This window comes from Microcaecilia unicolor, chromosome 1, assembly GCF_901765095.1.
Source record: "Microcaecilia unicolor chromosome 1, aMicUni1.1, whole genome shotgun sequence".
Lineage (NCBI taxonomy): Eukaryota > Metazoa > Chordata > Amphibia > Gymnophiona > Siphonopidae > Microcaecilia > Microcaecilia unicolor.
Genome location: NC_044031.1, coordinates 129,656,008 through 129,673,218, shown reverse-complemented (window position 1 = coordinate 129,673,218; position 17,211 = coordinate 129,656,008). Strand labels below are relative to the sequence as shown.

At 43.4% G+C, this 17,211-nt stretch overlaps 1 protein-coding gene across 3 annotated transcripts in view; it reads right to left on the bottom strand.

The window, feature by feature from the left end:
- AKAP9 (A-kinase anchoring protein 9) overlaps positions 1-17,211 on the bottom strand; it is a 547,514-nt gene that overhangs the window by 360,046 nt on the left and 170,257 nt on the right. For all 3 annotated transcript variants that reach the window (XM_030200158.1, XM_030200166.1, XM_030200175.1), the window contains 3 exons: positions 16,781-17,005; positions 1,620-1,757; positions 1,037-1,143 (listed from right to left, as the gene is read on the bottom strand). In XM_030200158.1, coding sequence (XP_030056018.1) covers positions 1,037-1,143; positions 1,620-1,757; positions 16,781-17,005 — 470 coding nt within the window. The remainder of the gene's footprint in view (positions 1-1,036; positions 1,144-1,619; positions 1,758-16,780; positions 17,006-17,211) is intronic.

Below are 17,211 nucleotides of genomic sequence, written 5' to 3'. Positions count from 1 at the left end.
TCATTTCTTTTTCTTTATCGGAGTTTCATCCGTACCCGAGCATAAAATGTTTATTTACTTAGGAACATAAACTGTATGATCTCTAGATAATTCAAGAGTCTTTAAAACACAATTATTGGCAAAAGGACTGATCGACGGTTCTGCTGCAGGATTTCAAATTATTGTGCCAAAGTCCAATTCCAAAATCAGGATCTCAAACTTCAGAAGCAGTACAAACAATATTTGCAATGGTTATCTTGGATTAGTGAGCAGTTGATTATTTTTTTTTATTACATTTGTACCCTGCGCTTTCCTACTCATGGCAGGCTCAATGCAGCTTACATATTATATACAAGTACTTATTTGTACCTGGGGCATTTCTATAACTTGGCACCAAGTGCAGGCGTATGTTGAAGAATAGCAGCACTTACATGTGTCAGAGGTGCCAATAATTGGCATTTACACACATTAAGTGCTAGGTGCTATTCTATAATGTATGTGTCAAAGTTGATTAGTATGTCACTGCAACAGGAGTATACACATGGGCAGGCCATGGGCATGTCACACATCCGTAGCACACACAGGTGCGCCAACTTACACCAACCATTGATCTGTTGTAAGTGGGTGCGCCAACGTGGCTTTGTGCTAGTATTCCATATCAGTTTAGGTGTGCCCTGAGGCCATTAGAGAAGAGGCGCTTAGCACACCCCATTGTGGTGCCTACATCTTGGTGCCAGGTTATATATACAATTGCCCTGAATGCGTTTTACAGTTGATTCACACTTTAAAGCGTTTATAATCAGTATTTGAAACAATCACAGGATTAAAAATAAACTCATTTTCTGTCACATAAATCATATGAGATAAAGAAGAGCAAATACATTCTCAATGGATTGGTAGGATATTGACAAAAATAAATTGACCATAGTACTTGTTAAAATGCATACTGCACTTAATTAAATTCAAACTAACTTGCAGAATCTTATTTTTAGATTAGGTAATGCCATTTTTTGATTAAAGAAAATGTATTAGTTGTAGAAGCACACACTGTGCCTACCTTTCTTTGGCGACGCTACTTGAAGTCTCCTTAAGACTTTCATGTGCAGATGCTACTACTTCATCAACTGTGCGCTCTTCTGATTCATCTTGATTCTCATTTTTACCCTGAATAAGTTTTGGCAAAGGAAGGTATGAGAAAAAGGACAAAAATCCTGTCATGCTGGAGTCAATGCATTGCTTGACCTACGCTCTGCTTTACTTTGAAACAAGAGGCTCCTGTTACCTTCTGATTGTGACTGCAACACTTACTATAGTTTTACATTAGCCAGTGTCAAACAAAGATAACAGTACAAAACTGAAAAGAATGAGTAATCCATGCCCAAGTCTATATCAATCAAGTTTGTTATACAAAGTAAACAGCTTCACAGTTCCCTCCAGGTTAACACTATGGTAACATGAATATTTAAGTTTACCTACACAGTAATGCTAGGCATTTTAAACCCCACCTTCTTCCTAGCTAGTCAGGTGCAAGCAAAACCTGATACAATCAGAGAAACTGTCAGGCTGATGTACTAACCAATAAGGAAGCACTAAGGATTTAATTAAATCATAGCACTTAAAGAAGCCAAATGACATTTTACCTGTGTTTGAGTACTCCTATTCTGTAGTTCACAGTACGGCTTCTTGTCACTTACATAAGCCTCCTTTAATGCTTCTAGTTCTTCCAGTAACATTTTCTCCCTTTCTGTTGCCAGATTTTCACTGACTACCAAGGTACTCTAAGATAAAGAATTTAGTTTAGTTTGTTCATATTTGCTATACTGCTTTTATTGAAAACACAGGCCAAAGTGGTACACAATCAAAGAAAATAACTCCAATAAAATATAGATCAGATTACACAATTATTCTCAGAAAAGTCATTGACTTTCATACAAATAATAATCAATTGGATCAACAGGACCAACTCCCAGTGCCTAAACTGATATCTCAAAAGCTTGTTCATAAACAATTTGGTCATAATGATAAAACTCAAGGTCATTTTATCATTTATAGAATTTATTTCTTCTATCAGACTCTCCAACTCATGAGATTTATACATCAAAATCTTTTATTTCTAATTTGCACTTATTTTATTTTAACCTTAGCGAAAAGCCCATCAAAAATGATGGGAGCAAAAGGTTTCTGAATAGCGCATGTCCTTACCTGTCGCAAGTGCTCTTCGAGGACAATAGGCTTTATAATCTCACAAGTGGTGACACCGACCCACGTCGCCCGGTCTGGAATTTACAAAAGTCTAAAGAGAGCTTTGTGGAGCTCGAGACACGGTCCACCACGCAAGTGCGAGTGCCTTCCCGCCAGCCGCAAGAACGCGGTCTCCTCAGTTAATACTACAGCAAAAAATAAAGTAAAAAACTACAAAGGAGACAACTCCAAGGGGAGGTGGGAGGGACTGTGAGAATATTAAATGTTAAGTAGTAATATAAAGCCTGCCATCCTCGGAGAACACCTGCTACAGGTAAGTACCTTAGCTTTCTCCAAGGACAAGCAAGCTTATTAATTCTCACAAGTGGGAATCCCTAGCATCCAGGCTCACCAAAAACAACAAACATTGGCCAACTGGGCCTCACAAAAGCGAGGACATAAAAAAAAGATTAATCTGAAACTATATACAATCTGAATGAGAGTGCAGCCTGGAACAGAATAAAATAGCCTAGGAGGGTGGAGTTGGATTCTAGACCCCAAACAGATTCTGTAACACTGTCTGCCCAAACTGACTGTCACATCGGGTATGCTGCTCAAGGCAGTAGTGTGATGTGAATGTGTGGACTGAAGATCACATCACAGTCTTGCAAATTTCTTCAATGGAGGCTGACCTCAAGTGTGCTACTGACATTGTGAACCATGACATGACCCTCCAAGGTCAGCCCAGCTGGGCATAAGTGAAGGAAATGCAATCTGCCAGCCAATTAGAATGTGTTTCCCGATGGCGACCCCCATCCTCTTGGGATCAAAAGAAACAAAAAGCTGGGCAGGCTGTTTATGGGGCCTTGTCCGCTCCATGTAGTAGGCCAATTCTCTCTTGCAATCCAGGGTGTGCAAGCTGCTTTCGCCAGGATGGGCATGATGTTGGATAAAGAATGTTGGCAAGACAATTGACTGATTCAGATGGAACTCCAACACCATTTTTGGCAGGAACTTAGGGTGCGTGCGGAGGACTACTCTGTTGTGATGAAATTTGATACAAGGTGCATGCACTACCAAGGCCTGAAGCTCACTGACCCTACGAGTTGAAGTAACTGCCACCACGAAAACGACTTTCCAGATCAAGTATTTCAAATGGCAGGAATTCAGTGGCTCAAAAGGAGCTTTCATCAGCTGGGAGAGAACGACGTTGAGATCCCATGACACTGGTGGAAGTTTGACAGGGGGCTTCGACAAAAGCAAACCTCTCATGAAGCGAACAACTAAAGGCTGTCCAGAGATAGGCTTACCCTCTACACGGCAATGATAAGCACTAATCACACTAAGATGAACCCTTACTGAGTTGGTTTTGAGGTCACACTCGATAAGTGTAGAAGGTATTCAAGGAGGGTCTGTGTAGGACAAGAAAGAGGATCTAGGGCCTTGCTGTCACACCAGATGGCAAACCTCCACCATTTGAAAAAGTAACACTTCTTCGTGGAATCTTTTCTGGAAGCAAGCAAGACTCGGGAGACACCCTCTGAAAGAGCCAAGGAGGCAAATTCTAAGCTCTCAACATCCAGGCCGTGAGAGCCAGAGACTGGTGGTTGGGATGTAGAAGTGACCCCTCGTTCTGAGTGATGAGGGTTGGAAAACAATCCAATCTCCACGGTTCCTCGGAAGACAACTCCTGAAGAGGGAGCCAGATCTGACGCAGCAGAAGGGTGCAATCAGAATAACGGTCCTGCAGTCTTGCTTGAGTTTCAGCAAAGTCTTCCCTACTAGAGGTATGGGAGGATACGCATACAGAAGGCCTGTCCCCCAATGTAGGAGAAAGGCATCTGACGCTAGTCTGTCGTGGGCCTGAAGCCTGGAACAGAACGGAGGGACCTTGTAATTGATCTGAGTGGCAAAAAGATCCACTGAGGGGGTGCCCACACTTGGAAGATCTTGCAGACTATGCCCATGTTCAGTGACCACTCGTGAGGTTGCATAATCATGCTCAACCTGTCGGCCAGACTGTTGTTTACGCCTGCCAGATAAGTGGCTTGGAGAAACATGCCGTAACGACAAGACCAAACCCATATCTGACACAAGAGGGCGAGATCCAGTGCCCCCCTGCTTGTTCGTGTAAAACATGGCAACCTGATTGTCCATCTGAATTAAGATCACTTGGTTGGACAGCCGATCTCTAAAAGCCTTTAGAGTGTTCCAGATCGCTCTTAATTCCAGGAGGTTGATCTGCAGACCTCTTTCCTGAAAGGACCAGGCTCCCTGAGTGTGGAGCCTATCTACATCAGCTCCCCACCCCAGGAGAGATGCATCCGTCATCAGTGCTTTTCGTGGCTGAGGAACTTGGAATGGTTGCCCCATGGTCAACTTGAATCGAATCGTCCACCACTGAAGAGAACTCCGAAAGTCGGTGGACAGTTGGATTACATCCTCTAGATCCCCCGCAGCTTAAAACCACTGGGAAGCTAGAGTCCACTGAGCTGATCTCATATGTAGACGTGGTTCAAATCAGACTCATTGAATCACCAACTTGTAAAATAGTTCTGTCCTTTTTTCCAACAAACCATTGTAACGTTAGTGATAAATCTTGAACAACCATTGATGATGTCAGTCAGCAACATCCAAAACTGTCCATTTTCACCATTAGCAGTATCATGTGTTCCAGATATATATATTTTTTGAAAATGTGGTTACATTTGTATTAGAGTTTCAATCTCTCCAATTCTTATAGTATTCCACCATACGACCAGGACCCAACATGCTCATGTTTCGCTATAAAAGCGTCATCATGGGTCTTGAATTCTAAACACAATAACAGTGGGTTAACTCTAATTCTACTTAATATATATCATTATTAAAAACTCTCAAAATTAAACATTAACATGCTATCATAGATACACTTACTGGCTCATCCAGGTGGTGGGGTAGTCAAATACCAGCGATGCGGTGGTGAGCTAGAACTCCTCTCCCAAACGCATAGATGGTTACCAACTAACACAGAGGTTAAATACTCTAGAGGTTTAACCACTCAATCTCTTTATTGAGTCCAGCTGGAGCTACCGTGTTCCATTGAAATATATAACGTTGCTCCTTCCTAAGTAGTGCCTGAGGCATGTTACCACCCCTCTCTAACTTAACACAATCAAGGACAACAAATCGAAACTCCTCTAACTTGTGTTGCATTTCCAACCAGTGGGCTACAATAGGAGCTTCCAAACGAGCTGTACGTATGTTACTTAAATGCTGTGAAATACGCAATTTAACCCTCCGAGAAGTCAAGCCAATATACCACAGACCACAAGGGCAAATCACCCCATATATACAACTCATAGTATTGCAATTTGTGTTTTCATAAAGATAATGTATTTTCTCAGAATGAGGAATTTGAATTTGAGTAACTTCCATAGCATACTGACAATATGTGCATTGATTGCATCTATGGTGGCCACTATTTCCCACTGAACTATCACGGTTACATCTTTTCTTAGCCAATTGTTCACCTAGATTCATACCCCTAGAAAAAGCAAACCGGGGTGTGACCTTAAATGCAGGATGAATATTTAACATGGGCCAATGTCGACGAATGATGTTTATAATATCATTAGATGCTCTGGTGAAAGGTAACACACACGTTAAAGGTTTACATTCATTAACCCTATTCACCTTCCATTCCCATTCAGGATGATAATTAAATACTCGCTTAGCAGCATTTTTCAAAACTTTGTGGGGATAGCCTCGAACCCGAAACCTACTGATCATCTGTTCTGCCTGAGTGCAGAATTCTTCCCTAGAGCTACATGCTCTACGTACTCGTAACAATTGACTTGTAGGAATACTATCTTTTAATGCTTTTGGGTGATGGCTACGGTAATGAAGCATACTATTTCGGTCAGTGTTTTAACGATATAGTCGAGTATGAAATCTATTGTTATCCCAGCGAATGTTGATATCTAAAAAATTGACTTCACTGACTCCTATATAATGCAAATTCAAATTCAAATTCAAATTCCTCATTCTGAGAAAATACATTATTTTTATGAAAACACAAATTGCAATACTATGAATTGTATATATGGGGTGATTTGCCCTTGTGGTCTGTGGTATATTGGCTTGACTTCTCGGAGGGTTAAATTGCGTATTTCACAGCATTTAAGTAACATACGTACAGCTCGTTTGGAAGCTCCTATTGTAGCCCACTGGTTGGAAATGCAACACAAGTTAGAGGAGTTTCGATTTGTTGTCCTTGATTGTGTTAAGTTAGAGAGGGGTGGTAACATGCCTCAGGCACTACTTAGGAAGGAGCAACGTTATATATTTCAATGGAACACTGTAGCTCCAGCTGGACTCAATAAAGAGATTGAGTGGTTAAACCTCTAGAGTATTTAACCTCTGTTTTAGTTGGTAACCATCTATGCGTTTGGGAGAGCAGTTCTAGCTCACCACCGCATTGCTGGTATTTGACTACCCCACCACCTGGATGAGCCAGTAAGTGTATCTATGATAGCATGTTAATGTTTAATTTTGACAGTTTTTAATAATGATATATATTAAATAGAATTAGAGTTAACCCACTGTTATTGTGTTTAGAATTCAAGACCCCTGATGACGCTTTTATAGCGAAACATGAGCATGTTGGGTCCTGGTCGTATGGTGGAATACTATAAGAATTGGAAAGATTGAAACTCTAATACAAATGTAACCACATTTTCAAAAAATATATATATCTGGAACACATGATGCTGCTAATGGTGAAAATGGACAGTTTTGGATGTTGTTGACTGACATCATCAATGGTTGTTCAAGATTTATCACTAACGTTACAATGGTTTGTTGGAAAAAAGGACAGAACTATTTTACAAGTTGGTGATTCAATGAGTCTGATTTGAAGCAAGGCTGAATCTTGTGGGAGACTCTGGAGCAGTGGATTAACACATGACTAAAGAGCTATGATCACACATTGATGTAAAAGATTGCCAGATATATGCTATTTGAATGTGTATTGAAAGAGTATTGTGGAGAATTGTTTGGTTGTAAATGTATTGGTGTATGGATTGGTTAATAACTATGGGTTAAGGGAATGGATTTTATTTTAGGAAAATTGTATTGATCTATTAATAAAGAAATATATTTTAAAATGTTAAACAGTTACTAGTGAGTAATTTGTAATATAATGTGTAACTAATTATAGAGTTGAGACCTAGTTTGTAATTGTGATATGTAGACGTGGGAGTTACATGAACTGTGGAGACCATGTGCCCCAGAAGTCTCAACATCTGCCGAGCCGTGACCTCCTGAGATGCTCGAACCATGGACACCATCAACAGAAGGTTGTCCGCCCTTGTCTCGGGAAGATAAGCTCGAACTGTCTGAGCGTTCAACAGGGCTCCAATTAATTCCAATTTTTGGACTGGGGTGAGATGGGACTTGGGATAATTTATGACAAACCCCAGTAGCTCCAGCACCCAAATAGTCATTCGCATTGACTCCAGAGCACCCTCCTTCGAGGTGCTCTTCACCAGCCAATCATCGAGATAACGAAACACATGCACTCCCAGTCTGCGTAGCGATGCTGCGACTACAGCTAGGCATTTGGTAAAAGCTCTGGGCGCAGATGCCAGGCCAAAAGGCAGCACATGGTACTGAAAGTGTTGTGCTCCCAGCCAAAATCGAAGACACTTCCTGTGAGCTGGAAGTATCGAGATGTGTGTAAGCATCCTTTAAGTCCAGAGAGCACAGCCAATCGTTTTCCTGAATCATGGGAAGAAGGGTGCCTAGGGAAACCACCCTGAACTTTTCTCTGACAAGAAATTTGTTCAGGGCCCTTAGGTCTAGGATGGGACCCATCCCCCCTGTTTTCTTTTGCACAAGGAAGTACCTGGAATAGAATCCCAACCCTTCTTCCCCTGGTGGAACGGGTTTGACCGCTTGGGCCTGTAGAAGGGTGGAGAGTTCCTCTGCAAGTACCTGCTTGTGCTGGGAGCTGTAGGACTACGCTCCCGGTGGGCAATTTGGAGGCTTGGATTCCAGATTGAAGGTGTATCCTAACCGGACCATCTGCAGAACCCACCGGTCGGAGGTTATAAGAGGCCACCTTTTGTGAAAAAAAAACACTAACCTCCCCCCAACCGGCAAGTCGCCCGGTAAGGACACGTTTACTAAGGCTATGCTGAACTGGAGCCAGTCAAAAGCCCGTCCCTTGCTTTTGCTGGGGAGCCGTGGTGACCTTAGGTGCACGCAGTTGACAAGAACAAGTGCACTGGGACTGAACCTGAGCAGGCTGCCGAGAAGCAGGAGTGTACCTATGCCTAGCATAGGAATAGGGAGCACTGCTATGCCCTCTAAAAAACCTCCTAGATGAGGAGGTAGTAGCAGAAGATGCCCGGCGGGAGAGAGAATCCATCTTGAGCTGGTCAACCAGATCTTCTACTTTCTCACCAAAAAGTTTATCCCCCTGGCAAAGAACATCCGCCATCCGCTGCCTGACCGAATGATCCAGGTCAGAGACACGCAGCCATGAGAGTCTGCGCATCACTATACCCTGGGCAGTGATCCTGGATGCTACATCAAAAGTGTGAAACGTACCCCTGGCCAGGAATTTTTGACACACCTTCTGCTGCCTGAACACCTGGCGAAAAGGCTTGGCTTGCTTCGGAGGGAGTGCATCAACCAAGCTAGACAGTTGCCTCACCGAGTTCCGCAAGTGGATGCTCGTGAAGAGCTGGTATGTCTGGATTTTGGCAGCAAGCATAGCGGCCTGATACGCCTTCCTCCCAAAAGAGTCCAAGGATCTAGATTCTATGCCTGGGGGCGCCGAGGCATAGTCCCTAGTACTCTTGGCTCTTTTGCGAGTGTAGTCCACCACCATGGAATTGTGAGGTAGCTGAGACCTCATCAATCCAGGCTCCCCGTGGATCCGATCTTGGGATTCAGTCTTTTTCGGGATCACAGGATTAGACAGAGGGAACGACCAGTTTCGCAAAAGGACTTCCTTCAGTACATTATGCAAAGGAGCCGTTGCAGCCTCTCTAGACGGAGAAGGATAATCCAGGACCTCGAGCATCTCAGCCCTGGGCTCATCCTCAACCTCCATAGGGAAGGAAAGAGCTGCAGCCATTTCCTGGACAAAGGAGGTGAAGGATAGACTCTACGGTGAAGAAAGTCTCCTTTCTAGTGGAAGGGAAGGTTCAGAAGGAACCCCATAGGACTCATTAGAAGAAAAGTACCTGGGATCCTCCTCTTCCTCCCAAGAACGCTCATCTCTAGTATCGGAGAAGCCATCCCTCAGAGAAGTCCAAAACTGAGCCTGCCTCGACGCCGAGGAACGACGTCCTTGATGGTGGTGCCGAGAAGTCAACGCCTGCCTGGACTCCGGTGAAGCTTCCTCCACTGACGTCGAAGGGGAGTCGACCTGGGTGGTAGCCAACACTGATGCCGAAAGGTACCGAGGTCGGGGACCTCACCACAGGCGAAGGGCCAGATGCCGCTGCAGCAGATGGTACGGAAGGCGCAAGCACCTCCGACACCGAAGAAGACTGGCGCAGCAATCCTTCCAGAAGCTCTGGAAGCAGGGCCCTGATGCGCTCATTGAGAGCCACCATCAGACAAGACTGCGGGGTCAGTACAGGAGCCGGACACAGAATCTGTCGAGGCTCGGGCTGCCAGAAGACCGATGCATCGGCACCTCCTGAACAGAGGGGGAGCGATCCTCTCGGCGCCGACGTTTCTCGGGTGCCGATTCTCTCGACGCCACGGAGCTCCCGGTACCGTGTGTCGAAGAAGAACGATGACGGTGCTTCTTCGCCTTCACTCGATGCCCGTCATCAAGACTCCTCTGTAACGATGAGGATGTGGAATCCTCATGCGTCCTCGGGGCCAGGTCCGACGAAGGTCAGTCCCAAGGGGCCTGCATAACAGGAGGCCTCGAGGCAGGTGGAGACCTACTCGATGCCTCACTGCTCCCAGCGCGAATAGGTCTTTCAGCAGCCATTACCTCTGCTATCTACGTCGATGATTTCCTCAAAGGCGATGTTGACGCCGCCAACCTCTGTACCGATGTCAAAGGACTGGACTGAGCCCCAAAAAGCTTTTCTCACTGGGCTTCTTGAGACGCTTGGGTCCGTTTCTTCATACGAAGAGACAGACTACAAGCGGCTTGGCTATGGTCAGGCCCAAGGCACTGGATACACCAGGCGTGGGTATCGGTACCTGAGATGGTCCGGTTGCACCGAGTACAATGTTTGAAGCCGCTGGGTGTCTTCGATGACATGAAAGGAAAAACAGCTTTGGCGAAATCAAAAGACGCGATTGTGCCTGTTAAAAGAAAAAGGTCACAAAAGAAGGGAACAACCCGGCCGCGTTGAAAAACAAGGGAAACTTTAAGAGGGGACAAAAAAATAAAGGAAACTATGGGTACCTTTTGTTTTTGTTTTGTTTTTTTAAACGGTAAATTGTTAAAAGAAAATAAGAAAAATAAGGCAAAAAAGCCATGAACAGACGAAGACTCTTCCTGGGCCTGAGAGGAGTGCAGGAAAAAAAAAAAAAAAAAAAACTCTACTGCACCTCAACGAGGAGAAAAGAAAACTGAGAGGCACGCTCACGCGACGGGCGGTAAATCAGTCTGTGCATGCGCAGTGTGCGTTGCACGCATGCCAGAAGACTCTGGCAAAACTTTTTTTATATTTTGCTTGCAAAATGCCGTCCGATTCCCGGGCCGACACGGATGTCAACCCACATGTGAGAACAAGCAGCCTTGTCCTCGGAGAAAATCAGTCACCCAGGTTGGTGATATGATCAGACAGTGCTGATGTGGATACTTCATAGTAAGCTGTAAGAAAGTTTAAATGGTTTTATTTCACTGGTGGCGGACCATCTCACCCTCCAAGCTCTAACAGGGAAGGCTGAAGAATATGTATGACCAATTATCCAGGATAAATCAGTCACTGACATAGTAATCCCTAATTAATGTTGACTTACAACCAAATAAGAAGGAAAATAGACCTGTAGAAAGTAGAATAATATTTTTATGGGATAAGACCCCTTTAGCGGGATTCTTAAGAAAGCAAACCAAAATAATCAAAATAAGTCATGAGAGAAGATGGGGTTGAATTTGACATCTTAAAGAGACCCTGAAGAACAGCCTGAGCAAACTGTTGTGTTTGAGCTTTAAATTTCAGAAAGGAGGTTTCAAGGCAAATACAGAGGGGTAAAGGGTTCAACAAAGAGGGTGCTACAGCACTAAAACAGGATTGTTGAGGATGGTCAATTCTGATGTGAAAATGCAATGGAATAAGCAAAAGGTTATGCTGAGGGAACAAAGCAAATGTGAGGGGGGTATATGAGATAAGAGAACTATGGAGGAAAGATGGAATCCCAGAATATAAATCATAGTGGGCAATAATGAGTATTTTAAAGGGAATACTAGAAGAAATAGGGAGTCAATGTTCAGCATACATTAAGGGAGTAGCCCTATCAAAACATCTAGCATAGGGGATAAGCTTAACTGAGATATTTTGTATGAGTTGTAATCATCATTTGAGAAGGTTAAGACTTTGGTGAGTGCGTCTATAGGATACTGCCCCTCAAGGATACTCTCTCACAATGTCAGAACCAACTTAAGATCTATAGACCTGCACAAGGGGAAAGTAACACAGGAGGGGTGGAGCCCAAAGTACAGTATCACACGTGCCAAGGACTTACACAAGATCCAGATGACTCTTGGAATAATTACCCAACATAGATACTCCAACAACTCTATCACTCTGGTTGTAGCTCCCAGACTCCGCCTTAGAATTGGCCTGGATCAGCTAATCGTCCAATTACAGTGAGCCTGGACTCTCTCCTTCCATATAAAAGCTGCTACCACCACCAAAACCTTGAAGAAGGGCCGAGGCACCATCAAGCCCAAAAGGGAGAGCCTTGAACTGGTAACACTTGTCGATCACACAGAACCAGATAGCACTTGTGCAACTTCCTGACAGCTCTACGAAAACAGACCTTTCATAAATCCAGACAAATTCCTCTGACCTCACCATCACTAAATGTTAAGATTTCCGTGCAGAAGCACAGAACACCAAGGGAGGCACTGAATCCTTTGAGATCTAATACGGGCCAAAACCAGTCTTCCTGCACTGTAAAATAAATGGAATAGTACCCCATGCTCTTGAATTGGCATGTGATCAATAACTACAATTGGAGAAGGCACTACAGGACCAATCCAAAAGGAGACACCATAAAGGTGTCTGAAATGGCCTCCAAAACTTCCAGGGCATAATTCAATTGCATGACCTCCAGAACCCACTGCTGATGGAACAGCGAGAGCTGACTCTCTACCAACTATCTTCTGGGAACGAGCCTATATCTCCTCATTGAGGAACTTTGCCAATAGAGGAGGAGAAGGAGAGGTCACTGTCCTTGGTCCTCCTCGCACCTCTAAAGGGTTGCCCTTTTTCAACTTTGTCCAAGTCATCCAAGGCAGTGGAAACAGCCTGCCTAACACATGGGTGCTCCATACCACCATGTCTGGGGTCCGAGGGTCCTATGGAGTGGAAAAGGCCTTAGAGTGCTTTTGAAGCCAATCCAAAATCAGTTCCCAAAAGCAAATTCCTCTGAGACTGTCCCTGCTACACAGAATGCCTCAACAACCTAGTTGATCAGGGATGACCATTCTTCCCAACAAAAAATAAGCCACCAGGGATTTGCTATCGACCTCTTCAGGGGGCACCTCCTAGGTTCTGGGGAGAGACCTCCTGGGGAGAATCTTCCCCATCTTCTAGACTCCCCCTCCCCACCAAGCATCCTCCAAAAGGGATGCAGATGGACTCGCAAATCAGCCTTCTGTTGACCTCTCACTGGAGAGTCTTGGGAGCTCATTGCTCCAGGCTGACTCCACTCCCAAGGGCTCTATAGCAACACCCAAGTGCTTGGAACCCTGATGCATCTCTAAACCTGCCCAAGTCCCCTGCAGCCCTGCCAAGGCTGCCTGAATGGCCTTAGAGAGAGCCTGAACAAAGCAAGGCCCAAAATATAACTAGGGACCACTGGGGACTCCCCTGGCCTGGCCAAAGCAGATGTGGAGGAACCTCTCTCTCTCCTTGGATGGCTGAGCCTGATCAGTAAGGACCACAATGGAGCCACACAGTCAATGAGGCAAAATGACCACCATTCCCACCAAAACTAAATCCCCACCTGTGATCACTGACAGCTGCTCCCGAGATTGAGTGCTGGCACTGTGAACCACCAGCAGCTGGAGATGATATTTAGCCAGCAATTCCTGTGACTGGGGTTTCTATATGGGTATATAACATAGTAGAGGATGGCAGACCTGTACAGTCTATCCAGTATGCCCAACAAGATAAACTCATTATAAAAGATTTGATGTGATACTTCATATGTATGCCTAATCTTGATTTGTCCTTGGCATTTTCAGGGCATAGACTGTAGAAGTCTGCCCAGCACAGTCCTTGTTCTAAAACTTCAAAAGTTGTCACTGAAGCCCCTGAAAAGCTCCACTCCAACCCATCCTAATCTATTCAATCAGGGCACAAACTGTAGAAGTCTGCCCCGCACTGGCATTGCTTCCCAATTACTGGTGGTTGCCATCTAATCTCTGCTAAGCTTCTTTGGATCCATTTCTTTTAAACAGGATTCCTTTGTGTTTATCCCATGCATTTTTGAATTCCATTACTGTTTTCATCTCCACCACCTCCTGTGGGAGGGCATTCCACGTATCTACCACACTCTCAGTGAAAAAATAGTTCCTGACGTTATACCCGAGTTGGACACCCTTCAACCTCAATTCATGTCCTCTAGTTCTACCACCTTCCTGTCTCTCGAAAAGGTTTGTTTGTGGATTAATACCTTTCAAACATGTGAACGTCTATCATATCACCTGTTTCTCCTTTCCTCCATGCATTTTGAAATCCAGAAAATACGACCAGTTCTATTTATGAGGAGAACAATGGTGCCCAGAGAATTCATCTTGAACTCTTCTTTCAACAGAAACCTGCTAAGGTCCTTAGCTCTTGGATGAGACAGTAGCTCCAGTTTCCTTGGGTACCAGGAATTATTTAGTGTGGAAACCTTGCCTTCTCTCCTGTGGTGGTAAAGACTCCATTACCCTAGTATGCAAGGCAGAGGGGAGTTCCTTTTATAGCAGCTCCTGGTACCTTCTTCTATTACCCAGAAAACTCAATTGTCTGACTTTACTAGGCATCAAAAATTTGTTTAAAAACTCAGCCTTCCTACAACAGGTAGATTCTCTCACAGGAAGGATTCTGGCCTTGTGCTCTGCAATCAAAATTCTATTTCTGATTTTGACTGATTATTGAATGGGCTTTAGGAGCTTCTATGGTTGCACTGGTGAAATCCTGAACTTTTCTATTGATGGAGGGAATCAAATAATTTTTAAGAAGGAAAATATACCTTGTAAAGAACCTCCTGGAGATTGGCAATAGATGAGAGGGGGCAAAGGTTAGTCTGTGAAGCCTTGAAACGTAGTCTACATTTAGATTAACCAATTCCTTAATTTTGTCACAAAAGAGATATTCTCCACTGCATGGCAGGTAAGTGAAACTGTCATGTAAGTCTTCTTTAAAGCTTAAGGCTTGCAGTAGTGAATGTCTGTAGGCTGCTATAGTCAGGACTGATGCTCTCAGTTTCTTACTAAAAGAATCTGAAAAAGCTTCTGAGACTGAGTGGACCAAGTGTTTTTCACATTCTTCTTCTTCCCTGAGTAATGCCCTCCTCATTCTCAGAAGGAAAAAAATTCATGAGAACCTCACTGTCTTTTGCAGAATGGCATGCATATATTTGGACAGATGCTATATAGCAGTTAAGCACAGAACTCTAAAAATTAATCTTTCCAACTGAAAACATCTTACTCCTTTTTAAGGCAAATTTCAACAAATATAGGCAATTTTCACATCTGGTTAATCAAAAAGCCCCTTAGGCATGTATTTACTATTGACCACTTTGTTTATAGGAAGCACAATGAGCAGGGTGTCCTAAATTATTTCCTATATATCATGGAGAAGCTAGTGGATGGGTACTTCTAACTTCTTAGCAGCACTGGGGTACCTAAAAAAAACCCCCAAAATAGTGAACATTGTGTTAATTTTCTACCTTCAATGTAAATGAAATGGCTATCGTTTCCTAAACAAAAATCAAAAACAGACCCTCTAGTGGAGATTTGCTCACAGTCTACAAAGAGAAGGAACTTGGAGATCTTTGATTCCTTTTCAGAATCAGAACTGCCAACCCAAAAGACAGATCCTTCAGAATTTGACTCTAAGATAAGAGGGAAGTGATTCAGAAGCGTAAGGTGGAACTAGCGCTATGGTCGCTTCCTTAAGAGGTGTTGTGCGTAGTTTGCAATGGCATTTGGACTGAAAGCATCTGAAGAGGATTCACCTTTTGAAATGGCTATACGTCAGCACCAACTTCAATGTCTATGCCAGACTACTTGATGCCTTAACAAAGGTCTCAAGGACTGGTTCTATCAGTGCCACTGTTGAAGCTTATGCACTTAATGATAAAAGAAAAATCTTGCATCCCATTTCCATACAAAAGACAATATCAAAGATGAAAAGGATGAAAAGGGGAGGAGACACCCTTCTGGGTAACCAAAAGTGATTTTATGGATGGTCTGGCATTTATTCCTGGGGACCATGGAAGCACAGAGGAAAAATCTTTTAGCAGATGCTTCACTTAGGGAAATCATGTTCAAGGCCCAGATAACTTATGCAATCCTTATAAAAAAGTCAGTAATAAATATTTTTTTCAATTGTGCGTGGGGCATCATTTGACATCACTGGCTTTCTTCTTTACCACAAAAACAGCGTAAAGAAAACCAAAATAAAAACTGTAAAGAAACCAGATGAGGTTTCATCAGGGTAAAACAGAAGAATCCTTGTGTGCAGAACCTGTTTTAAAAAAATAACTTAAAATGCAAAAAAAATCCTGTTTTTAAGAAGAGAATAGGGAAGGAGACAACAGAAGCTGAAAACAGCAGCAAATCATATCAGAGAAAGAAAACCATATCTGATTTGTTCCATAGTCCAAAGATTTCAGATGGCCCAACATGAAAGTAGGATGGGAAGTCCTGAGCAGATTAAGTAAAGCCTTTAAGTGTGCTACAGTTTGCTATGAACCATACACTGCTTTGGCATCATCAGATGTCAGCATTCACTTGTATCACTGATTCATGTTGCCTTTTTATAGAGAGAAAATGTGTGTGTTTCAATGATTTGCTGATGTTTACTTTCTTTTCCCATCTGACGACCTCTGACTTAAAAAGCTCCTTTCCACCACCATCATTCCCAGTGAATTCTGTTTCCCTTGGTAGCCAGGACCCAGAGGGATTATATTATGGTAAACATCTTAACACCGCTTGTTTTTTGTTCTGGGGTTTTTTTCACCAGCAGGATCCACACCCATAGTGACAGGAGCTTTACTTCCCCTACCCCCATGCCACTGTACTTTAAATGTATTGCCTACACAATACCACTGGACAGGAAACAAACTGAAGTCTCCTGCCTGGCAGTGGAGCCACACATCTGGGAATTAATGTTGACACTTAAGGCATTCTCAATCTATGCTTTCCCTTCCTTACCTTGGCAAGCTCAATTTTAAGTCTGTCCAGTTCTGCTAATAGTTGCTCCTGATCTTCTCTTTGCCTTTCCATTTGTAACATATGGGACTGTCTCAAGGCTTCAGTTGCCTGCTGGTGCTCCTGTTCCTGCCTCACCAGCTCTTGTCTCATGTCTTCAACATGTTCTTCATACAGCATATGCAATTTTGATGTTTCAGAGCTTGATACTTTCATCTCCTCACAGACCTTTAATATTCAAAATAGTATTTAAACATTGAAATCAATAGCAGATGATACAATGCATTTCAAAAAAGTTAACTTTTATTAGTTTCAAGGTATGCAGAAAGGATACTGAATAAATACGTGCTTCCTATTGAACTACTGTACTCAAAAGTCTGATATGAAGAAAACTAAATATATATCAAGCCACTGTGCTGTTGCTGTGAGTTGGA